The sequence below is a fragment of the Anastrepha ludens genome, chromosome 5 (genome assembly GCF_028408465.1).
Source record: "Anastrepha ludens isolate Willacy chromosome 5, idAnaLude1.1, whole genome shotgun sequence".
Taxonomy (NCBI): domain Eukaryota; kingdom Metazoa; phylum Arthropoda; class Insecta; order Diptera; family Tephritidae; genus Anastrepha; species Anastrepha ludens.
The window spans coordinates 105,202,232-105,228,972 of NC_071501.1; the positions used below are offsets into that span (position 1 = coordinate 105,202,232).

General features: G+C 37.3%; 1 protein-coding gene across 1 annotated transcript in view; it reads right to left on the reverse strand.

The window, feature by feature from the left end:
• The window catches only part of LOC128864131 (proto-oncogene tyrosine-protein kinase receptor Ret), a 52,576-nt gene that overhangs the window by 3,916 nt on the left and 21,919 nt on the right, over window positions 1–26,741 (reverse strand). Inside the window, exons 2-6 of the mRNA XM_054103648.1 lie at window positions 7,001–7,767; window positions 5,076–5,241; window positions 4,921–5,018; window positions 4,469–4,851; window positions 938–2,198 (exon numbers count right to left, since the gene is read on the reverse strand). Of these exons, the coding sequence (XP_053959623.1) occupies window positions 938–2,198; window positions 4,469–4,851; window positions 4,921–5,018; window positions 5,076–5,241; window positions 7,001–7,767 (2,675 nt within the window). The remainder of the gene's footprint in view (window positions 1–937; window positions 2,199–4,468; window positions 4,852–4,920; window positions 5,019–5,075; window positions 5,242–7,000; window positions 7,768–26,741) is intronic.

The following is a 26,741-nucleotide window of genomic DNA, read 5'->3' on the forward strand; positions in this document are numbered from 1 at the left end:
GTTGAAACCATGGTGATGGTGTGCTCCGTTATTCGGCTCCGAGCGAATTTGACAGAATCAGTTGATAGGCTGCTGTTACTTGGGATGTGCTTACAAAAAAACTGAGATTGTGCTGGGGATATTCAAAAAAGATCAACACAATGTCACTTCGTTGCCGTCTGAACAACGACGGATTGGGCGAGTGTGTGAAATGATTGTGCAGAATTCGGCTGCCGAATCTCCCAACTAACTTCGCAGCCGAAGTCCGCTTCACAATTTTCTTTTTCACCATAGTTAAAGAGCAAACCTTGTCAATCTATCATCCTTGGGTTGAAACTATATGCAATTGTGGAACTCTCCGAAAGTAACCACGCAAGTCTAGAGTTAAAGAGCAGTAGATTTATAGCCTCGTAATAAAGATGGAACATTTTACTTAAATATTTGAAAAGTAGACATACTCGGAAATTAAATTTCTTCTGTTTGAGCTAGATTTTTACGACCTCAACTTTTTAGGGGTCACAGTATTTCCAAAAACTTGTTAGGTACCCGCACTTCTGTAACAAGATATACTGCCTTTTATGGTTCCGAAAAACTTATAGAAGTACAATCAGGCCTGTGTATTTATATTTCTGCAGCCGATTCAAAACTCTTTAATACTGGACCCTACCAAAAATCACTTCACATCTCATTTGCTTTAATATGATTTTTATATTTTCAATGAAAAATAGGAAAAGTTGTGTGACCTAAAAGGTGGCCACGTTAAAAGGCTTAAGGAAAAGTGTGTTTGAATTAATTTAACGGATGAATTTATGATATGGCCTCTAGGAATTTTTTATAGCCTAGACTTACAATTTACATATGAAAGCCCTATAAAATTCTATGGGGAACTTGATTTTATATTGTTACGAGTATTTGTATTAGAATCGATGTTTAAAAAATTGTGATTTCTTTTCCTCACCTTAATCTCCGTCAAGTATGCCATTCCTTTGCAAATTTGCCATGCAAACGATAAAATATTCTTCACTGTTATTGGCTCTATACCGTCGGTAAAATCCACTCCTGAACACTCGATTTTCCGACTCAAGCGTAAATAACTGCGTAGCGACCCATATTTAGCGTACTCAATAATAATCATTGGCGTATCGCCTTTCGTGCAAGCGCCCAGTAACTTAATGACATTCGGATGCGAAACCTCTTGCAACAATTGAAATTCTGACAGAAGCGCCATATACTCCACGGAATTGGCGCCACTCTTCAGCATCTTTACCGCCACTGTAGTAACACCCGGTATATCCGCAATGTTGGTCGCATAACCTTTGATCACCTTACCGAATTCACCTTCCCCAAGCACCACATCCAGTCGCAGCTGTTCCCGATCGAACTCCCATTTCGAGTCATCTGTATCGAATTTCACCGAGCAGCTTTCAATTAGCATTAGTGGTACATCGCCGTTACGAGCATCACAAACGCCATTCGGAGATGGTTTTTGTGATAACGCTTCCTTGCCGTGTGTACGATGCATAAGATTGCGTTGTGACGCAAGCAAACATATAATCAGTACGATGAGTACAAGCGGGCATGTGATGGCTAGTAGGATGCACGACTTGCCGCACGTGAAGCCAGCCACTTGAATGCTCATAGCATCGCGTTCAATCATTTCATTATTTAAATTATTATGAGTAGGCAGTGCACCCTCCAAACCACCGAACTTCGCCAATTTGTTAGCATCAGTTGGCTTAGTTTCATTCTTGCGCTTGCGTTTCGGACGTGGTTCCTCATCATCGAGCGGTGCACACAAACATTTTCCATTGTCTTCACATGTGCAAGTACCGGAGGCAGAGTAAACGCCACGTTTATTATTGTTCGATGTGTGTGGGCCCATAATTTTGGCTGCTGCAACGCAGTCCTGTGGACAGATGAAGGTGTTCAGCTCTTCCAATGGATCGCAAATGTTGTCCGGACAATGTGTGTCATCGGATACACAGGAAGCGTAATTACGACCGAAGAAACCTGCATTGGAACCACGCCACTTACATCCGCCGCCATTGGTGCCGAGGCCACAGAATTTCGTACATTGCTTCTGATATTTGATTTGCGCGCAAGTTTGGCTGCGAGACTTGATCTTCTGTTCACAAGTGGCATTGTTGGCATGGCCATCGACGAGATGCACATTTACGACGAATGAACGTGGATAGGCATCGTGCCAGGTTATGTTGAGACTGAGGAAGGAGAGAGAAATTGGTTTTCTAGATAGCTTTGTTAATAAAAATTAAATTTAATCGCCTATAAGACCTCAAACAAAAAAATAGTAGACTCTTATTTCTCAGCTAAAAGCTACTATGAGTGAATGAGCTGTCAGAATTACTTCTACCTTAGCTTTGTACGGCTGAGTGCTTCTAGATTTTATACTGCTTCTAGGGATTCTAGATTTTCAGGCTCTTATCCTAAAACACTTTTACTTTGATAATGTGTATCTCAATTAAAGACCTTCGAGAATGGAGTTGTTCAACTTGTGTGCCAAGAGTTATGGATCTTTGATCATTGTAATTTGATGGTCAAGGGATCCCATTGGTTGAAAGATAGTTGACGCCGATTACTAAATAGATTTGACGCTTTAGATGTCGTAAAGGGAAGTAACCGGTCATACTGCCTTATATTGTTGAACACGTTTACTATCATTCCGTAATAGATAATTACACAGGAAACCTTTTCCAAACATCATTACACTCCCAAGAATTACCCAGTCAGTCAGCTGTAAGCCTCAAATGGTGCAGCCAACCAGAAAATATTGAGCTAAGAAATCAAGACTGAAGTTCAACTACGAAAACCTAATCGCTTCTTCCTCGGACCAACCGGACTCTGCTAGAAAACTAGATAGACAAAAACGAACCCTGTAGTGGTCCGAGCCGGACACGGCGCTCGAAGTGTAACCAATTAAAAGGACCACAAATTTAGTTCGGAAATTATTTTTATTCAATTCAAAGTAAGAAATGAGAGGGACCAGAAACGAAGCTGCCCGAATGTGGATTGTAGGTATTTTGGCCTACTCGAGAACAATGGCTGTTTTCAGCACCTCGAGACTGATGAATCTTTTAGTTCTGACCTTGCTCCCCAAAATAGCCCAAAGGGAATAATCCATCGGACTCGTGTCTAGTGAATTTGAGAGCCGTTGTGTGGACGTTATAAAGTTCGGAACGTTGTGTTTTAGCTATTCTTGGTTCACTCGAGCTTTTTGAGACGGTGCTGAGTCCTGTTGAAACGTCCATGATCTACCACCGAAATGTTTGTCTGCCCTCGGCTTCAAAGCAACCTCCAGAATACTTTCCCGATAATATTTCCCCTTTACCTTGACGTCAGGTTCGATGAAAACGACTGGAGAGCGCCCATCTGGGGTTACAACGGCCCAAACCAATACCTGTGGCGGGTACTGCTTCCTGGTGGAAAATCGCGCCTTTTGTATCTTGTAAGGCTTGACTTTGAGATCATTTTTCAGTATGGGGCGGATGCTACGGTCAGATATTTTCAGTTCTTTCACCATTTGATTGGCACTTCGTTGGGGATTTCGCTCCAGTTGCTTCTTCACTTTTTGAACCATTTCACGTGACGTTGCAGTCTTTTGATGACCACCTCCACGACGTTTCGCGATACTACCAGTATCATTGTAACGAGTAATGGAGCGATACACAAGTACTTTATTTACTTTAAGGTGCTCGAGCTCTCAAACAACCGCTGGTGGTGGTTTTCCAGCCAAATATAATGCAATCACACTATTACGCTTGAAATCCACTACTGTTTTTTTCGCGTTTACTTTCGGCAAAATATTTCCGCGCGCTTCTAAACAATATTCTGGGCTGTCCCCTTTTAAACTCAGTATAGAACTGGGTTGGATTGAGCGCATGTGCCTTTCCTCTGGCTTCAATTAGCCGTACGTATTGACCTAGCCAGCGTATCTGCTGAATCTTCACTCGTACAGCTCATCGTTCAATCTCCTTCAGTACTCACCATAGACAAAGCGCAAAGGTTCAAAAATATTTCGCAGAATCTTTTTCAGCCCATTCCGAGGCCTACTCATCGAATGTTGTCATCGTCCAAACATCTGCGCCTCACAATAGATCGAGTAGAAAGAGGAACTTATACAGTGTGGCTTTTGTTAATGCTTAACGCAATCCTCTCCTACTTCAAAATTACAATTGTCAGCAATGATGTGGGGGCCGAGGCTCGAGTGCGGCGATCATTTATTTAAAAACAATAATACTTTACTTCAGCCATTACTCACTGAATCATCCATACTAATTCTTTCTGTGTTTTGATAACATGATTTGGATTAGCCAGAGAACTTCAAGGGTTTTCATGAAAATGTTTTAGAAAACCTTGCGTTCCGACGAAACCATAAACAGATAACACTACATTTTACGTAAACCTACCCAACCTTATAATCTCCATCTTCATTTCTTCTACTTATAATACGTCACCATCTATCCATACTCACAAGTACACTGTTTCTGGTGAAAGCTCCAACGCCGACTTGTCTTTCACATAGACAATACCAGCCGTCGGTGTTATACCAAAAGCGCCACTACGATCTTCAACGATTGTGAAATGCACACCCGACATTTCTATTAAACTTTGAAAGTTCTCTGGCTGTGCCACACGACTATAGGACATAGCAGTGCGATGGATGAAGACATCCTTCGGATAGGTGCTTAGGATGCTAGGTGTTAAGAAACCCCTATCGTCGCTATCCAATATCGACTCAGCCGAGTTGGTTAAACGCCGGCCCATACCACGATGTTGACGCAACTCCATGACGCGCGGTCGATCCGCTTCGTGTATTTTGCCAGGATCGGTTCGTATGCAAATATTCGCTGTTGCCTGCACATAAACGGGAATAAAATTTCCATATATTAGATAATTTTTAAATTGAACTTCTTAACGCCTTACTGTTTTTGTTATATTCGAAAGGATTGTATTATCACTCGCTACCAAAATGAAGCAGTAGGATGGTTGACTCAGTATGCCATTGCGAGCAAATATGATTTCTGAAACATGCAAATAATTATTTAACAACAATTAATAGCTCTTTTACTAGTACATACGGCAACTAAAAATGGAGTTTCGTTTTCCTGTATGATCGGCCTCGTAGGCGGTGCAATCGGGACGCACCAACTCACTGGTGTCATTCAGAATTTGATAAGTTAAATATCCATTCACCTTCAGGGAATCTTCGTCAGTGAATATAATCTTGTTTCCAACAGGTTCACCCTGAAATAAACAGCATTGATTTTTAAGTCGGAGAACTTGCCTTAATCCATAAATAAATAATTAATAGTTCAGAATCGTTACATAATCAAAACAAAATCCAGCCCATGTCCAAAAGAATCATAAAAAATAAATAATTGGCGGGTACACTTTTCCTAGGTGCTTGGTCGAGCTCCTACTCCTATTTGTGGCGTGCGTCTTGATGTTCTTCCACAGATGGAGGGGCCTAAGCTGACTCCGAACGGTAAATGATTTTTTATGAGGAGCTTTTTTTCATGACAGAAAACACAAAAACATAGTTTCAAAAAATCGCTTCTTTGATTTGCTTAAACTTTTTACGAAAACTACAGAAGCGCTAACCTTTCTAAATACGCAAAACACACAAAAATCGGTTAAAAAAATCGATTAAATGAGCCCAAACCTCTCTAGACCAAGTTGCCTGGGCTAAATTCTTTCAGTCGAAGTTCTATAACTCCCTCAGTTTTCCTTTGGTTTGCTTAAAATTTTTACACAGAATTACAGAAACGTTAACGTCTAAATATCCCAAAAACACAAAAATCCGTTTAAAAAAATCGGGCAAATGAGCCTCAAGTGGATGGAGTGAACTTTGAAGGCGAGAATATCACTTTTCTGAATATATTGCAGGAACTTTTTGGTAATGGTGGTTATCATCTCGCCGTCTTTTTTTCAACTGCCTTGCTTTGGCGAGGCTAAAATTTGTCCTTCTTGGTTTTCTCTGTTATTGCCGTCTGAAGAATTATTTCATCAAGACGCAGTATTTTTTCATTCACAATTGTAAGAGGTCAGGCATGTCCCACTCTGTCCAAATTTGGAAGACCACAGCTTCAAAAGATCTTTTTGGACTGACAAATCTTTTTGGACTGCCATTATGAGACCGCCAACGGGCAGATATCTACAGCCAATCAAATCTGTTGATGTAATAGATAAGAACGATGGGATTTAGGTTGGAGTACTGCCCCAGGCTGTCGTAGAAAGGAGCAGCCAGTGACCTTAATCGTCTAGCTGTCAAACCCGGGCATTTACAGAGAAAGTGCTCAACAATCTACTTCTCTGAAAGATCCCCACAGCTTCGGAAATTGAATGGCGTGTAGTCCCAGGAAACTGACCAGAATGCTCGAAGAAATGGTTCGCTAGAAGTCTGAAGCGATTTTTCTGTGAAGTCATTATAGACCCTTTAAAGTGTCTTTGGGAAAATCAAATCAAATTAGCATTAAATCAAAGTGGTCTGCTAAATTCTGTAACCGAATTAGAATTTGGCCTTAAAGCAAAAATTAACGCAGGAAATGAATGACAATTCATAAATTAAATTTAACCACTCAACCTTCCACCCATCTAACATTTAAGCCAATATAAGAGGGTGCATTATAAGGAAGATATCCCAGCCAGACAACCAGCAGACGGTCATAATGATTAAGAAGTGATATGCGTGTATGTTTACGTCTGCAGTCAAACGACAGGGCGAATACCGGTTGCGTGATGTGAATTAGTTTACTACAAAAGTTGCCGGCATCGTGGAATGGAAGCAAACAGGAGGAGTGGAAATGCACGAAAGACGATAGACGAACTGGCAGACCAATAAACATGCAAAAAATAATAAAAGATAACTGTTTTATGGCAAATGTGGTAAGCAGAGTGTGATAAGCCAAACCGACCGCAATCGATAATTTCACTCCAACCTCTCCCCACTCCCACTAATGCTCAATCACGGTGCGTAAGCATACATAACCCATAGTTTACTCACCTGCTTAAAGTGTGGATTATCCAGCACGAAATTATACTCCTTCTCATTTTGTTGCAACTCCGGTCCGTTGTCGTTGCGATCCAACAATGCTACATGCAGCGTTTTATTGAAAGTAACCTCTCTCTCCTCACTCATTTTGACCGTACAACCGACAGTGACCGCGAAATTCGTTGTGTTGAAGTACTCATAATCCAGTGGCATTTTAGTATAGAGTTCATTATTTTTCAAAGTAAAGTATTTGCCACCACTTTTTAGCGTATATTTCACATCCATGGTGGGGCAGAGATAGCGTGTGGCACGAGGATTTAAAGTACCCACGCGTACCGGCTCAAAGGCATCCATATCGCCTGCTTTGGAGGAAACGTTCGTGGTCGCATTCTCGACAATCGTGTATTTTGCTGCTGCCCAAAAGCAGACATTCTCCAAATGGCTGCAATATTCGGCTTCTGCCTGTGGCGTCACTTCCAATGTCATTTGTGGGATGTTATTAAGCGCCTTGCGCGGGTTACGCGCAATGGCAGTTAAGAAGAGTTTCGTCTTTTTGTGTGCTGTGTGATAATCATTGGTCATAAAAACTTCACCACTGCTGCCATTGATACGCAAGAGCTCATTATTTTCCAAAACATACAGATACTCTAAAGTTTTTTCATTGCCAACGCGTAGTACTTGAAAGCGACCAATTGGTATTTTGGAAAATATACTTTGAGATTTCTCGTTGAATGGAAGATTGAACTTCACTTCAGACATGGGGAAGTAGACGAGGCGATCTATAAAAAAAAAAACAAAGGAAAGAACTTATTATTATTCTTATTTATAGGGGATATATACAATATAACCCTAACTTAATTAGCACACTGGCTACTAGGGCCTTCGGTGAAAGAAAGAAATTAATTTTGAAACACATGAAGGTTTTTTTGAATGGACATACGAGGTGTGGCTGTCAAATAATGCGACTGTTTTACAAAAATCTACTGTTTTCCAATTGAAAATGAATTTGCATGCTATTAATTCATAAAATTTTAAAGACATAAACCTTAACTTCTTTGATTTTATTTTTATTTTAAAATTAGATAAGCGTTACAATATTTTTGAATGTCTTAAAATTTTTACACGGTATTTTCGTTATCGCCTTCATCCTCTTCATGAGTTTGAACATCCTCAGATGTCAGATATACATATATATTAGCTTTAGATTTTTCAATGTCAATGTCTTTCAGCGGAACCTAGCCTAAGAAATCAAGAGATAAATTCAAAGAAATACCTTTTTTTCTTATTTTGAAACTCTGTAAACTGTATTACGCCCAACGCGTAAGATGGTTATGCAAATTTTTTCCATTTACTTTCAATCAATTTTTCCCCCTTTGAGCTCCATAACAAATGAAGTAATTTTGATCGGCGGAAATTGAGTCGTAAAAAGTTGTATACCAAATATCATACATTTGGTTTTGTATTGCGCATAGCCCGAAATATTTGGAAAGCTGGATCAAGCGCTGGTATACGTACATTCATGGGGAGTACTCTGAAGGCAATAATGTCACTTTTGAGTGATAAACTTGTATTTTGACCTTTCTGAATATATTCCGGGAGCTTTTTGATCGAGGTGGTACATACATACTTATTGGGTGTTTGGCCGAGCTCCTCTTCCTTTTTTGTGGTGTGCGTTTTTATGTTGTTCCACAAATGGAGGCTCCGAACGGCAGATATTTCTCTATGAGGAACTTTTTCATGGCAGAAATGCACTCGGAGGTTTCCCATTCCCATTGCCTGCCCCCTGGGGGCGGGGGGTTTCGCTATTAGAAAAAAATGTTTTCTTCATTTTGGTCTTTCACCGAGATTCGAACCTACGTTCTCTCTGTGAATTCCGAATGGTAGTCACGCACCAACGCATTCGGCTACGGCGGTCGTTATAGTTATGCATACATAATTTCGTTCTCTCAAAAGCTGTTTAAACTTTTGAGCTAATATATTTCATAATGCATTCTTTTACATTTTTAGTTAGGTTAAAAAAGCAACTGCCATTATAGTCCGGGAGCCAGGGGTTATTTTAACCTCATCATTTCATGCCGAATGATTTTAATACTGAAGGCAGATGCCATCCAATGAATGACGAAACCAACCATCAGCTGATCTAGTAGCGGTGGGTACGTGCGTGGGATGCTGCGAAACGTGTCGAAAAAAATGTTTAACAACTCATTTAATACCGGGTGAATTTTTGTGTGTGTATTGTTGACATTTAGTAGAATAAAAAAATAGTCAGCTGCGCCGTAGAGGGGGGAAAATGCGTCAGCTGAACAAGCGAACTTGTAATATAAATTAAAAAGTAAAACTACTTATGCCGATTGAAATTTTGTTACATAATTTTGGACACATATGGAAATATAATAATGATGGTCAGCTGCTTTTATAGCCGTGCGAAGACCGTCAGCCGACGCAAGAATGTATCATTGCGTTCAGCTGTCGTATTTTCCCCCTCTACGGCGCAGCTGACAATTTTTTTTTATTCTACTAAATATCAACAACACATAAAAAACTTTCAGCCGGTATAAAATGAGTTGGTAGAAATTTTTTTTCGACACGTTTCGTACCCTCCCACAATCACACCCACCGCGGTTGCCCCAGCTGACGTTCACTTTCGTTATTCATGAAAGCTAAATCCCAAATATAGTCAAGAATTTAACGGTATAAAAACGCAGTCCAAAATCGACCACTGGCTCCCGGACTATTAGCTTTTGTTCTCCAACGTTACCAACTTCAAAAATACTTGAACAAAGTAGTGGACTTCCACTACAGCCTCCCACAATTTAGCATTTAAAAAATTAATCCTCGCCAGCCAATTGAGAAAACGAAAGGAGTGTATTAGATAGATGAGAGAACGAGTCTAAGAGTAGTCCCTTTTTAAAATAAAAGCTTCAAATAGCGCTAAGAATGGTGATAAAGGGATCACATTGTATAATATTTTTTAACGAGCATTTGAATTTTCCACTCACAGCAGCTCAACGTCTACTGTCCAATGCGCCCTTTAAAGAAGAATAGTTTCAATTTGAATTTCATTTATTTCTATTAAGTTTTCCGCTCTTACATTTGCACTATCAAAATCTCGTACCGAAATGTGCTTCGTTGTGTCAACAACTTACTAACGGAAAGTAGAAATCTTTAGGACAAACAATCAACGGCACTATTCAGATAATCGTTTGCGCTTGTTTGTGCAGTTATGTGTGGTTATTTTTATACTGAGTCTCTTTCAAGTGGCTCTCGGTTAAATGGACACATTTGTTGATGGAGCACAAATATCGAGGAAAGTAACTAAGCATGTAACGAAATCAAGATTTGCTGGCATGAGTCATAGAAATTGGTGCGAGCTTACTTTAAAAATTTTCGCTAAATATTTAGCGCAGCCTTAAATTATAACTGAATCGTTAGTAATTTTCATATAGGTAGGTATAGTGGTTGTCGGTTGACACACCTAGGCCTGCTGTAGGCTCATTGTAATACCACCAGGGATGTCCCCTCTCCTCCCTCTACATTGTCCTCATTGAACCAACCTGTGGCTTTAATATATCTAACAAGGCTGGTTATTTTTATATTGGCTACTTCTGCCAAATTATTCAGGGAACCTTCTTCTATTCAGAGCCATGCACCTGCATAGAAAGTGTTCTATAGTCTCTTCTTCTTCAATGTCTTTACAGCTTCTGTAATAGTCGTTATAGGGTGTTCCCAGTCTACTGGCATGCCTGCCAATCAGACAATGTCCTGTTAGGACCTCGAGAAGATTTCTCATGTTTTTCGTATTTAGTTTCAACAGTTGGTTTGTGCGGCCCATGTTCCATTCCGGCCACGCCATTTTACTAGTTGCACAGGTCAGGGACTGAGACCATAGCCTATTGGCAGCACTGATAGTGTGTTTATCTATACGCCTCTTACAAGTTGCTAAAGGTATAGGTATGTTCGCTTTGTCTGGTTGGATCTTTCATATTCATCATCGTATTAGTATCTCTGAGAGAATGAGAAGAAAGCAATTAGCCATTTATAAAACCTCTAGACTACTAAGACGCTAGAATGCACGACTTAGCCGTTCCAAGCGATATAAAATTATCAAATTCTCTACGCATAACTAAGTATAGGCTGATCACTTTAGAGATGTCGGAATTTAAATTGAAATAAAGTAAAGAAAATTCAAATTGATTTAGCAATCTTTATTATTTTTGTGTATGTAGAATCATTATAGAAGATAATCCCTTTCAAATGTTGGCCGCAACTGAGCCGTAATTCGGTCCTCCGTAAATACCAATTTTGAATGATCCACAGAGCATTTAGACTTTACATATCCCCACAAATAAAAGTCCAAAGGTGTGATATCACACGATCTTGGTGGACAATCCAATGGTCCGAGACGACTGCTCACAGAAACGGGCAAGTAAATCCATTTTTTCACGTGCTGTATGGCAAGTAGCGCCGTCTTATTGGAACCAAATGTTGTGGAGATCAAGGGCTTCAATTTTCGGCATAAAAAAGTCGTTCATTATGACGCGATAGCTTTCGCCATTCACTGTTACATTGGCGCCAGCCTCGACTTTAAAGAAATATGGGCCGAAATTTCCTCCAGCCCATAGGTCGCACCAAACGGTTATTTTCAATGGATGTAATGGCTTCAAGTTGCACTTCAGCCCAAATACTACGACTTTGCTTATTGACGTAGCCATTAAGCCAAAAATGGGCCGCATCGCTGAACACCATAAGTTGGCCTGAACGCCGGATGAGCACTTATGTGGAACATTTTAACCCTCTAATTGCTTTTTTAATGAAGTTTTATTAGAAGGTAGGGTAGGTATTATAGAAATCTGAGAATAGAAATTATATTAGTTTCGGTGAAAAGAAATCTATTATTTTCTCGATAGATGGCTGTATTGATCGATATCTCATAAAGTATCGATCGAAGAATTAAAAATTGGTCTCTTAAAGGTGCTTTAAAAAGTGGCGCTTAGATGTCAGTGGTTAATAATTCCTAGACGGTACTTTTTTTATATAATCTTTGACATTTGTCAAGTAGAAAAAAATTATTAAAATTATCGAAACTTACTACGAAATTGTCGATCTTTAAGAACTATTTACATATCGCGAAAGTCCTGATTTTTTTGGTGGAAACACACAAAACTGAAAATATTTGATGCCAACCTGAAGTCAATAGTTCTGTATGGTTGTGAATCATGGAACTTAACAACAAGCACATCACAATCATTGCAATCCTTCCTAAACCATTGCCTACAAAAGCTAATGCGCATATTCTGGCCGGATATTAAAAGCAACGATGATCTTTGGGCGGCTACCGGGCAAACACCAGCTCACATAGAAATTATGCGTCAAAAGTGGAAATGGATCGGACACACATTTCGCAAACCACGGGATGACATCGCAAGGAAAGCGCTAGACTGGAATCCCCAAGGAAGCCGTAGGTGCGGGAGACCAGCTAACACATGGAGGCGACATGATCGTGGCGACATATTTATAATTCATTCATTCATTTCATAATTATTAGCGTTTCTTAGCTTTGAGTGACATTTTTGTAAAATTGTTGAACTGTTACCAGATCGTTCCATTTTCCTCTATTCTGGCCAACAGGTAGTAGATTTTCAAAGTTTTCCAATTCATGAGGAAGGCTAAAGTACTATAAGTAAAGGCATTACAAATTATTTCTGCATCATACTTTTTTTCAATTGTATTGCTCTATGAATCCGCTCTACAATGACGATAAACCTTTTATTTATCTCAGGCAGCCACCGCATAAGTATCGTAACAATACTAAATTTTATGTATTTGTGTCTGTCTGCTTTATGTAATACAAACTCTTATAGTATGAGGATTTATCCGCGCACAGATAGAATTAACCCAGAATATTTCACTGAGGTGCTGTAAAAGTGAAAATATTTGCGAAAGTCTCTGCTCAAGTAATAATTTATTTATGTGCCCAGGAATATGCAAACATGCATATGTACATATGTAAGTACTTACACTTGTATGTATGTATGTACATATGTATGTAGTATGCGCCGAATGTATGGAACAAACACTAAGATCATTAAAAATAGCTATGATATTGAAGAAATAGGGAAAAATGCAATTTGTTGCCAACGTTAAGTGCTACATTACAAATTTTTTCCAAGCTTTATGAAATAAGCGGAGCAGAGGAAATCATGGACTTTGTTGGCTTATGAACGTTTGTTTCAAGAAAAAAATTTAAATTTGTGTGTATGTGCATACTATATGCATACATACATATATATATATATATATATATATATACATTTATTTGCCTATTTCAGTGCGAAAGAATCTTTGTAGTCCCTACTAGTACCATACGTAAGTCCTACCCTGCGCCATTTAATTAAATATGAATTCCAACTCAAACTTATTATGCATTGTTATCTGATGATCTGTTATTTTTCAGCGTTTTGTAGCATTAAATGAGCATTTCATTCCATTGTAGGTATTACACAGATACCTAACATAGATATGAAATTATATCGAGTGGTTCAAATAGAACTGGGAACATTATACATCTAATCTGCAGATGCACATTGCCAAAAATTCGAAATAAACAGTCTTAGTGGGGCACTCAATACTATGATTTGGAAATAAAAAGACCTGTGCACAGATAGAGGTGCACCTATGAAAACCCCATAAATTAATTTCAAGCATGTACCATAGCTCTCGATTTTAATGAATTTAATATTTTTACCTCAGTGCCAAGGCGCATCGTATATTCATCATTAGTTTGCGGAAAAAGAAGCCGATTATTTTATTGGTAGATGGCTGTAGTGATTGAATATCTCCTAAATTATCGGTTAAACGATTGAAAATTTATGCTCATTTCAAGATGACATTTCACACTAAAAAAATAATCGAAGATGACCGGCATGTTAGTAGTCGTAGCATCGCCCAGGAGCTAAAAATCGACCTCGATCGAGGAGCTCGACGTTTAGCTGCCACATCAATTAACACCAAAAAACATGATGGATCGAATTTCCATTTGGGAAGCTTTGGACAAACGGAGTGAAATCGATCAATTTCTTACACGGATGATGATTGCAGATGAGAAATTAGTCACATACAGTCTGTGTCAGAAGAAAAGAACCGGTTTTTTTCTTGTAACTTCAAGATATATTTCGATGTGCTTTTTGCCGCGTAATAGTCCCACTCAAGAGCTACGACGCCAGTGCTAACTTAGGTTAGTGTCGTTCGAAACTTTTCCGTAAACGCAACCAAACAAAAATGAGTGAGAAGTACGCGAGGCGATTCAAGGCGGTATTTTTTTGCACGCATTCGAAAGGGCCGAAATTTTCTTATGGGATTAAAAAATCAAAAAAGTTTGTTGTGATGTGGAATCAGCGGTATAAAGTGCGCGATTTGAAGCGAGTGACGACAAAAAAGCAGGATAAAGTGATCGTCCAACTTTTTAAGCGGGGCCCTTCTTTGCGACTACACCAAGCATGCACAATTCAGCTAAAAAGGGAATAGATATGAGTATCAACACCATCGAACGAAGGCTGGAGGAGGTGATCATATCCTACTGTCCCACATCATCAAACTGCTATCAGATAATCACATTGAGAAACCACAAAACAAGAAAATGGCGCCACAGTATTGGACTGTCCTCCCTAGTCCCCAGACGCCAGGTTGTCTGTAAAGTCGGTTTACTGACGATAGTTCAACGTGACAACGTCATAAGAGAATACTGATGTAATGGTTGCAATTTTCAATACAAAATTTTAATTTTATTTGTTTGATAGATATTTTGTATGGATATAGAGGAGGAGGTAAATGGAATTGCAATGGAATAGGTCAAGTTACATTTATACAAACGTGAAAAATGACGAAACATTTATCAAACTCATGAAAGATATGTTCAATTTCGATTGAGCATCAGACGTTAATAAGTCAACAACACTAAGAGGCAACATCATCGATTTGCCTTTTTCAAAACACATTACACTCGAAACACCCCCTTTCATTTCCTACTTTTCCTATCATCTCCTATTCTCAACAGAGAAATGGTACATTACCATGCACACAGGAAGAAGGCATATGCAAACACAAATATGTGAATTTATATATGTACATAGGGGAAAATGGGGAGTTGTGAGACATTGTTACCTTTCGGCATTATTCATTTGTTTACATTCGATTTTAAGTGTCAACAAGTGTTCTCGATGCGATCTCTCTTTTCAGCTAGCATTGGTCATATTTACACGCATTCGACGCGTCTCTCCAGTTACTGTGTTTTGGAACTTCTCTGTAAGTTTTTTTTCATCATTTGTTTTGCGATACATTCGATCAGTTGTTGAAGCGAATTGCAAATGTTAATATATACAAATTATTAATTGTCCTATTAGCTTTGAATTTACACATTCACTTCGGCATGAACGTTCGATGTGTTTATGACTACGCGGCCATTTATAAAAAAAACGATTTGGGGAGTTGTAAGACAACAAATGTGGGGAGTTGTGAGACACCATTTTGTTCGACGTTTTAACGCATCTTTCATAAGTACCTCGCAATATTCATGCATTGTTTGTATATATATCATGAAATTTTTGGTTAAATTTGAGTTTTTATTGTTTTAAGTTAAGCAGAAACAACTCCATTCATTGCCATGTACGCGATCGAGCTGTGCACCTAAAGTGCGCCAATTTACGAACTGGTTATTATACATGTTCTCACTGCGAATCATCAGATTGATGGCATTGCATTTTTTATACACTTTTTTATAACAATTGTCTTTTCTTTTTTATTTTTCATCTTAATAAAGAACTAACAACTAAAATAAGTCATTTTTATTGATTTAAGCCATGGTGTCTCACAACTCCCCACATTTTTGTATTTTGTATTATATTTTATATTATTATATACAATTTTAATTTTAAGGAAAATTGTAGTTTTGTTAAATAGGCCACACCAATAGCTTCCAGTATTCATTGACTAAAGATTCCATCGTTGACATATGCAGAATATTAAGATTTTGAGTAATACGGGTCCAAAAACAAAACCCGTCTCAAAACTCCCCATTCTCCCTTACATATGCGCATATATATGCTCACTCAAGTAGGAGAGAGCCAGATGTCGAACGTTGCCGAATGCGGGGGGCCGATTGTGCTCTTTGTCGTTCGTTCCGCGATTTCGCTTGCAGTTCAAGAAAGGTAACGACGCATGAGCAAGATAACGACGATTGAGCAAGATAACGACACTTTTTTTCGTGCGTGCAGCCGGCTAAATCGAATTATAAGACGTTATCACGTCAAAACCATCCGCTGTTCGAAGGCGGCATAAAACTGTAGGAGAACGTAAAGACACACACCATAATTTGCGGGGAAACTTGGTCAGAGAAAATTAGCTAACAAAAAATACTCTTCACAGTTTTTGTAAGTTGCCCACTAGATCAGGGTAACGTAACGAGATCTACAGATCTTTTTGAATTTATTACAAACTACCGCGAATTGTTGTTTACTGGGTACAAATGATTTGCAGCTTAAACAATGGTTCCACTTCGCTTTAAACGAATTCCTTCAAGCGGCGACACAGTGACGGCAGCAATGTTTAACTTTTTTTATGCACAAGTATATGTTATATCAGGCACACGCACCTACCTACACACAAACATTTATGCATTTGAAGATAAATACAAGTACGAATATGAATGTGTTAACAATCGTTAGTAATAACACACCACCCCCTCCCTCTTATTAAACCTGATACTATACATTCATACACACAAACACTCGTATTTACATGCTTACAAGTGTATGCATGCAGAAGTATACTACATATATATATTCCTGTTATATGTATATTCATTTTATATAGCATACTTATGAGCGCTCAAATTTATTATCAGCCAGTTATGTTACCGCCAAATCTACTGAGGATTTCACACGCTCTGGTCATACTATTTGTCCTTTTACGCTTGGGAAAATTATATCACATGCATATATATGTATGTATGTATATGTAAGTATACTAAGTATGTGATATGAATTTATGCGCCATAAACAAACAAGCTTACCCTGGTTCTTGTTTGCATAATTTACTGCTCGAATGGAAAACAATGCGCATTGAAAATGATGATGAAAAAATTCTAGGACAGTTTTTGATATGAGACGATGCAATGCAAGATGGCACTGGTTATATATGTAGACATATACGCTATTTACATATCAAACTGTCAGTCAATTTGCCCAGCTTAACTACTTTTCTCTTGCTCCCTTTTGCTCTGCTCGCTCACTACATCACTCACAATTTAATTAAACTCGTTTATTAAACTAATAAATATTATTGATTACAAAAATGTAAAAATAAGAGTACGTATGTAAGTATGTACACAGGATTTATGTAGTTTGTAAGTATGTGCGATAGCTAATATCGTAAAAAAATCGATAATTGTAAATATAGCAACTGCATAGCAGAGTACCTATAGATATATGTACATAAGTATAAAGTATATACATATACATGTATATACTTATGTATTTATAGAAAAAATGGTGCCAATTTTACGGTTCACAATAAAAGCTCAGACGTCATCGAGTTGATGAAATGCGTTTGTCAAATTATTGCTGTCTGGCAAATTTGCATTAATATCTAGCAATATGTATGTATGCATGTATGTACGTACTCTTATTGCAAAATGTCCATCATAAATTTCAATATTTACGTCAGTTCATACTTTTTACATAAACAAGTTATAGGCAGGTTTAGTTTTAGCGGCCCCACAAAAAGACTGCACCTATCAGACGAACAGATCCACTGTGAAGCAACAAACTTTACAAACTTAGGTTAGAGGGGTCCCCACATTTACGTCTTACTTTATTCCCGTATCATTTCCGTCTTACTTCATTCCCATATCATAACTCTATTCCCCTCACATTTTCGTGTATTGGCTCTGTTCCATTTTCCCATGCGGGTACTTGCTCTCTCAACACTTCATTTTCAAAATAGCAACAACAGCCAAGGTTAGTTGCCGAGCAATAAAATGGCGGTTCATGTTAAGGTAGCTAAGCTAATATTTTTGACAAGAAAGAGATGTCTTAATACTGGAAATTCGTGGTATCCACCTGACGCTTTAGTTCAAACAATTTTTTTAGAATAATCCTTGAAGTGTGAAGATTAGAGATAGCATAGCTGACAGAATAATTGGCAGGAATACTGTAAAACGTTTCGAAGCGATTGAAATTCTAGGATTGATTTCAGAATTCAAGAAAATAGTATTGTACGAACTTATGACATTTAGAAAGATAATTTCCATCTAATTGTGGTAATCACAAAGCAAATATATAACGACGCCTAACCTGGTCAACGGGCGTATTCAATGTTTACATCAATGCCAAAGCCAAAAGTCAACAATTCGAAGGTTATTCTCCATACGAGTATTTAGTTGAAGTTAGGAGTTGCCAAAAGCGGGTAAAGTCATAACTGAGAATGTTGCTGAACACAACAAATACGGCTAATTCAAGTTAACTTATTTAGGGTGTTTTTTAATAGCTTGAGAACTTAAAATGGTAATACAAAACAGAAATTTGGTTTGAATATTTTTTTTATTATAATCTGTGCCATCATTAGTGTGTTGTTTTTGGCCAAAAAAGTCGTGAGCAGGGGCGTTATCGTGATACCATATTCGTCTCTAAAAAATATAATCGCAAGCATTTCACAGGGAAGCATTTCGAGTTCTCTGCTATATTTCCTGTATGCCCACGACCTACCATCGGCAAATTAGCAAATAAAATTTGCCGATTTTCTTGACTGAAATTTGGTTTTTGGGCCTCCAAGTGCAACAAAAAGTTTAAAAATCGAAAAAAATCCTCCTCGCTGTCACATGCTCAATTTTCAATATGCAATGAAAATTTTGAAAAATATTGCTCAAATATGTATATAGAAGTTGACTAAATAAACTTCCAATACCTGTAACACTAAAAATGTGTGTCTTACCCCTATTTTTAAATTTCTAAGATTATGGAGAATATTTGGAGGTTCTACATGCGATCATACATTGCAGAATTAGTTTAGAATTGATTACAAAACTTGTAGCGAAGAAAAAATAACAAAAGTCTAAAAATTACGATTTCTAGATAAATACTATCAAATAAACTATTGTTGTTGATGTGGTTGTGTAGCATAAACATTTCCCACGCATGCACGGAAAATGCTGCTGGAGTGACAGTCCTTGATCAGACATAAATCTGGGTCGTTCCGGTAACGTAGAACAGACTATTGTGGGAACGATAAATAAACTGTCAAAATAAACTATTTAAATATTTGTAGGCGATTTTCACATGAGCAACTCACTAAAATTTTCATCACTTTTCCTCAGCATAGTAATCAATCAATCAATCAATCATATTTTAAAACAATGTTGACATAGTGAAATATTTATGTATGTATGTATTCTTGTCTGACTAATTGGCTCTTCTAGTATACCAGGTTGGATTGATACAGAGGACGAAATAAATATACAAAACTTAATTTCATGAACCAAAATATTAAAGTGGAAACTTATCCCTCAACTCAATAAGACAAATTTGCCTGTCATACCATTTTTTGGAAATCCATTTAGAAATCCACTTTCGTTTATTATTTTAAAATTAAAGAAATAAAATATGCGGGAAACAGCAACAACAGCCATTTATCATTTTGAACGATTGCACTGTCCTTTTGCATATATTACACTTGAAGTTTCCGTTGACAATGTGTTACAAAATATTTAAAACAATATGTATGTACGTATATGAGGAAGCATAAAAACAAAAAGAAAACTAGAAATGGAAATATAAATAGAAATAAAAAATATATAAACGTCACATAAATAAAAGAATGTGAAACAGTAAAAATAAATAAATAAAAGAATATTTCCATCATAGCTATTACCTCCGAACGGATGTGGAAAATTCTCATAACAAAAGCTTTCACGCTGAGCGCACTTCCACAAAGTTGATCACCGGGTGGTATGAGTAACAATGCAATAGGATTTTCCGAATTTCTTGTTATTGCTTTACGCTATGCGTAAGCATGCACACATACATATATACGTATGCGCACGTACAGGGTTACCACGAATATGGTTTTATATACTTAAGGGCATTATTACTTAGGTAATTTCTTACTGATTTGGTTATGATGGACATGATGTTCGAAACTTAACAGTTTTCGAGATATTCGATCTTAAAGATTATTTAAGAAAAAATACATTTTTGCTTACTGTACAACTACTTTTTTAAATGTAAGTTCAGGGGTCTGATTTTTTTCTGTTTTTGGTTAAAAGATATTTCATTAAAAAAAATACTCAATAAAAATTGAGCCAAGCTCTGTCTGTTAACAATGGCTGCTTGATAAAGTTTTTAATTTACGATTTTCACTAAATTATTTTTACTTAGATATATATGTTATATATATAATTAGCGTTTATACTCTTTGTTCGATGTTTGGCCCACCTCCTTCTCCTTGTTTTGGTGTACATCTTGATGTTTTTCCACAAATGGAGGGACTTACAATGTTATGCCGTTATGCCGCCTGCGAACGACAGATGGGTTTTTATGAGAAGCTTTTTCATGGCAGAAATACCGTCTACCGTCCACTATTGTATTATTTGGGCGGTCACTCTTAGAAAAAACTTTTAATAACATTTCATGTTTCATGTCCGTGAGGTTTCGGCCTAGAGCCATATAATCCCTTTTTCGTTCCAATATGAGTCTCTCTTTGATCGGATCTCTCACTACATAAAATGCATACAGAAACCTCCGTTAGTATAATTTCATATTTCCCCTTTTTACGAATTAGTATATGAGTTAAACTTCTTCTTAGTTTTTGTTTAAATTTGTACTTGAAGGAGTGAGATGAGCTTTAATAGCTTTTACAATAAATAAATAAAAACGAAAGAAAATTACTTTGTGTTTTCTTTTACTCTTGGCACAATGGAATGTTAGTCAGTCACCAACCCATTCGGCTACGGCTGCCGTACTCTATTTCATAAAAACATTGGAAAACAATTTGTTTTTTGTATGGAAGCCATTCTGCCAATTATTTTAAAACCTATCTTGTTTTTTCAGCTATCCAAAAAGGTATAATATTCTAAGAATAATGTATAAGTAATTGAAGGGACTGAGCTGGTAGATGTGCTACACGGCACCTGTTTCTTCGTCTGACGGTAATTATCTGCCAGATTATAATAAAAAAATCACTCCAAAAATATTCATGTTGTCTATTATTATTTTAAGTTATCAAGCTTTTAAAAACCACCCGATACATAAATATAGACGCAGTGCAAGCGTTTGAAGCAATGATTCAACAATTGCCGCGTTGCTTGCAACAACATACAAAACTTTTTCTGCTGAATTTCATATAAGTAAATGATGCGAGACGCAACCACTTTTCTTCCACTTCGCAACTTTTTTTGGCAGCAGCGCAGCATTTGTCAGACAACTGAAAAGGAAAACAGTCTAACGGAAAATAAAAACACAACTTAATCATTGCAAAAGGGAAAAGCGACGTGAAAGTTTTTTATTGAATTGCGTCTTGTAAATCCTTATTCCTGTGTATCTGTGACAGTGAAAACTTTCAGAGAAATATTTATTTGTAAATATGTATGTGTATGTATGAACATACATATGTATGTTATACGTGCTTATAATGAGTCACAGCCAGCGAGCGGAGCAGAATCGCTTCAAATGCTGCATTCACCTTAAATATTAAATTTCCATTTAATGCGATCATTTTTGCCTTCATTTATTTTGTGATAAAATGTCTGCCATTAAATGCATGGTTTACTATCAATTCTTTAAAATCTATTTCATGCATTTAATTAGTAATTTGTCATCAAGTCTTCAACATTGCGAACAGGTGGGTAAATATGTATGTGAAACACACCCACTTGCTGCTGTTTGAATACCCTTCATTAAAGTTGTTTTTGTTAGTTTCCACGTAGCTGGCTGACAAGTATGCCATTCTAACCATTAAACCAGCTATAGTGGATAACAAACAGGGATTATTTTTCGCACATCAAGTTCAGCTGCAACATAAATTCCAAGCGAATCGTCGTTAAGTTTCAGTTTTCTTCCATCTAAAAGGTGAATTTCGAAACGAATTAGTGCTAATCGTCAGTCTCTTTGTTTTTTTTTGTAAAGAGAGTCCTAACGAGTTGAAAATTTTCATTTTGCGCAGCTTAATTAGAAAATGACATCTCGCAGTGTTTGCAAATATGGGACGTTGTCATTTCTTTTGCTTTAAAAATAGGTAAAAAGGTTTTGGAATTCGCCCATTGCAAACCAGCTGACTCCTGTTGTCCTGTGCAGCGCCACGCAAAGAAAATTGTTTACTCTTTTATATGTACAAGCAGATAACACTGTGCAACAATTGGAGGGTAATTTTCTGGGAGTGGAATGATTTCGACTCTAGATGAAAGACCTAAATCCTTATAGTAAAGCCACAAAAACGTTTTGCATTCTTTGGTCAAATTTCTTTGCTATGGCCAATTGCTATGCAATATTTTACCTAAGTGTTATCAATAAAGGATAGAATAAATGAAAAAAAGAGTTAAAATAGATATCGGAGAGAAATATGTTGTTAAGGTGCATGTAGCAAAATTTTACGAGGAATAACTTTGTAGAGCATTTTAACCCATTAGCTCTCACATGAAAGGGTCGTTTTGGCCCCAAGTCCAAATAAAATGGCATTTTGAAGGTCGCTAGATGGTCAAAATGTCCTAGAAAGTTATTTACCATAAAATTTTACCAGGGGTCCTCTCAGAGAAAACCTTTGGACAAAGAATCTGTAAGTCCACAAAAAAATAACACATACACACACACATACACGCATAATTGGCGCTTACACCCTTTTTGGGTGTTTGGCCGAACTCCTTCTCCTTGGCAGATATTTTTTATGAGGAGCCTTTTCATGGTAGAAATACATTCGAATGCCATTGTCTGCCGAGGAGCGACCGCTATTAGGAAACACTTTTTCTTAATTTTTGTGTTTCATGGAGACTCGATCCTACGTTCTCTCCGAATCCCGAATGATAGTCACTCACCAACCCATTCAGCCACAGCGGCCGCCATTGATTAAGTCATCCGGAACCCTAAATCGCCACATTCTAATGCTGGTCCTTGTGTGTGATTGGCCGGTAGTTCCATATACCGCTGGGAGCATTTGAATGCGTTTATCGCAATTTCGTTGGCACTTTTCCACCTACCTTTTACAAATGCTCCTCCAGAGTGCGGTTAAATCGTTCGATCATTTCAAACGGTTGAAGGTGCAAAGGTGTTGTGTTGTACATGTTTTCTTAATCCCCATCAAGCAACACATCTCTTCAAATACTGCAGACTCGAAGTTTCTTCTATGACATCGTCGTGATAATCAAGTTGGCTTAAGGAAAAATTTTGTTGTAACTCTACCATATTCTGCTAGCAAACCTTTTCATTTTCTACTTAAAACATACTTTTCGACTTTGGTAGTTATTATACATATGTTCATTCCAGAGTGGTCAGACAATTGAGTGGTGGAACCTCATGAGCTAAGTGAGACGGCGCATTACCACTTGGAGAGATAATCGAAAGTTATCTCGGTATGCATACAAGTCTCATACCCCGCTAGGACGAGTTTTATAGCCCGCTTCACAGTTATTTCTGCGACGCTATTTTCCACATAAATTGAATGTTTTTCTGAGTTAATGAGATGAGATGCACCTGAGTCTCACAAATAGACTTTAAAATTTTTTTGAATAGATTCATACGATAAATCAACAGTATCAACAATGTTTCCAATAGTTCATCGAATATTTGCATGCACAAAGAAGCTTTGGCCTCAAATGAGACTCTGGGTCCCAACAACATTAACTCATTAGGAACTTAATTTACGACTGATTCGCCGGGTCCTCATCCGCTTATGATCATTAATTTGTTTATACGCTATTGAAAGTCCTTCAAGGGGTTTTATATGTTAAAAGGTTGAGATCGTCCTTTTCCTTTCGGATCCATTATTTTTGCAATTGTTATTCCATATCTCCTATCAACTGTTAAATTCATTCGTGTGGATAATTAAAAATTTCAATTCGTTTTATTTAGACAATCTTTCAATTTAGAGAATGTGCCAAGAACTTCCAAATTACAACCGCATGGCATTTATAAGCATATACCGAGATCCAAATTAGTCACAATAGGATACAACAATTCAAATGAAGTTCGATTAAAAACCTAATACGCTATAATATCCTAGTTTGTATTGGTTTGGGAATCATTTCGATTGAGAGTTTCAAGTGACCACAATCACTTGGCTTGGAATTCCTATTGGGCAGCGCGGTCATCATATTTGTTCTTGCATACCTAAGTGTGTGCACTTGTAATTATGTGCATATGTATATAGTGAGGTTTATTTGTTTGCGTATACCTTTTAATATCAATTAGCTAGCTAACCTGTCATTAGGTCATCTAACTTGGAAATAGTGGAGCGTGAACTGGCTTGTGGCCTAATTAAAAGCGACATACGTGAATCAACACCAGTACTGGCAGCTTCGGAGTGGGAGGACAATTTCAAGCATTACCGGCTCTTTTGATAGCATCAGTTTACAATTTAATCGAAACTGAATTAAGTTCTTAAGTAAACAAGGCGGCGTGTTGTGCTATGTTTACATTGGATACCAAAATTGAAATATATTCGTTTACATTACTTCTACTGAGAACTAACTTTTTAGCAACAGGTATTGTCTTTCTACATAATCTTGGTTATAGAGTGAAACACGAGGGTTACCTTTCGTTTTTGTAAGATATTTTATAATAAAAACCAGTCAAATAACAAAGAAAATGGCTTCATTGTTTTTCAAAACAATCTTACCGGATGCATTCGCTTGAAGCTTTGATTTTCAAAGCACTTTTCCCACTCAGAACTGGATACATCCAAAACGAGCCGTTTAAAGGCTTCAACAGCTTCTTCAGTCGTTTAGAAACGTTAACCTGGCATTTTATTTTTGATGTTCAGAAACAAAAAGAAAACATTAGGTGCCAAACCGGGGCCGTAAAGCGGATGACCATTAATTCGATTTTTTGAGTGCTCAAAAACTCTATTGTGCCAGCCGATACGTGAGAGTTGAAGGATGATTCGACTTCAGCTGTTGGTTTTCCTTAATTCTCCAAAAACTTTTGGCAAATAAATAATTTTTTTACTAGTCAAAATTTATTGTTTTCAGCTCGACTAGAGAAGTAATAGTTGCGGCATTAGCTGCTTTCCGAAAAACAGCATACATACACACATCCAACATTCGTCACCTGTTTCAATGTCGTAGACATACTTTGAACCACCGTCGCCGAATTTCTTCAACATTTATTTACACCAAGCAACACGAGTCCTTTTTGCGCAATTGCCAAATTATGCGGTATCCAACGAGAACAAATCTTCTTGACGACCAACCTTTCATCTAACATTGAATGTGCTGGTCCCACTAATGTGCAAGAATGCCTTTATCTCGCAATACATCACTTGATGTTTCTGGCACAACAACTATCTTTGGATGGCCTTCACAGTGGCTAAATGTAGTGCTTCAATATCAAGAATCGAAGTACTCCACGACGAAAGTCGGAATAAATCAACGCACGTAAATTATCACGAGTAAATTCCATACTTTGGGCGAGATGAGTTTTTCAACTCGTAAGTGAAAGCATTACATGTAAAATTAACATATGCCAAAAATACCAAACTTCTCGATAAAATATCGAATTTACGACTCATCACACACAGTGTTGCAAAGGCGCAAAATACAAAAAACAATCATCGTATCTACATATATACAGAGTGCGGCAAAAAAATTTACGTATACGCATTTTAATACCTTTCTTGTTTCTTTTCAAGGTAAAACCTATTTAAAATAGATAAAGGTGCTGTTAGACTAGACTTCGAGAAACGTACAGTTATTTCAAAGTATTGCTATAAGTGTGAAAACATAGTAAATGCGCAAGCGCAAGGATCTTCAGAGTGATCAGCCGAAGGGACTCACCATTACTCGCACGATGTATAGACTGCAGAGGTGTGGCAACATCAGTCCTTCAACCCGTCCTCAGCGATTTGTTGACGTAACCAAGGTTATGACAGCGGCTTACGAACAAACTGAGATTGTGTTGGTGATATACGAAAAAAAATTAACACAGTCTCCGCTCATGTTACTTCGTTGCCGCCTGAACAACGAGGGATTGCTCGAGTGTGTGAATAAGTGTGAAATGATCAGGCAGAATTCTGCTGCCGAATGGATGGTCAAACTTATATTATAGAAATTTAAACATTTTTTACAATTCATTTTGTTTATAATATAACTATATATGGTATGTTCATAAGACATGACAATTTGCCGTCTGTCAGTTTTCTTTTTAAATATAAATAATAACAAAAAAATAATAGTTAAACTTCGCTTTCGAATAATTTCTATAGCGTAAAGCTAAATACAAAAAAACCTAAAATTTTTCACCAATTTTCATCGTTTTCTTCATTTAATTCATTATAATGCATGTCTTGCATTCTTTTTCTGTTAATTCTGATTTTTCTAACGAAATATTTCTAAACTCAGCAAGTACAGGACATCTTCCAATAAAATACTTCACATTTGCTGCTTCATTCAGATTGCAGAGACTGCACATTTTTGACACGTTTTATTTGGCATTTAACATAAGCAGGTGTTTTGAAAATCATTGAGATATCTTCAATCTGCATTCTTTCTTTGCGTGAT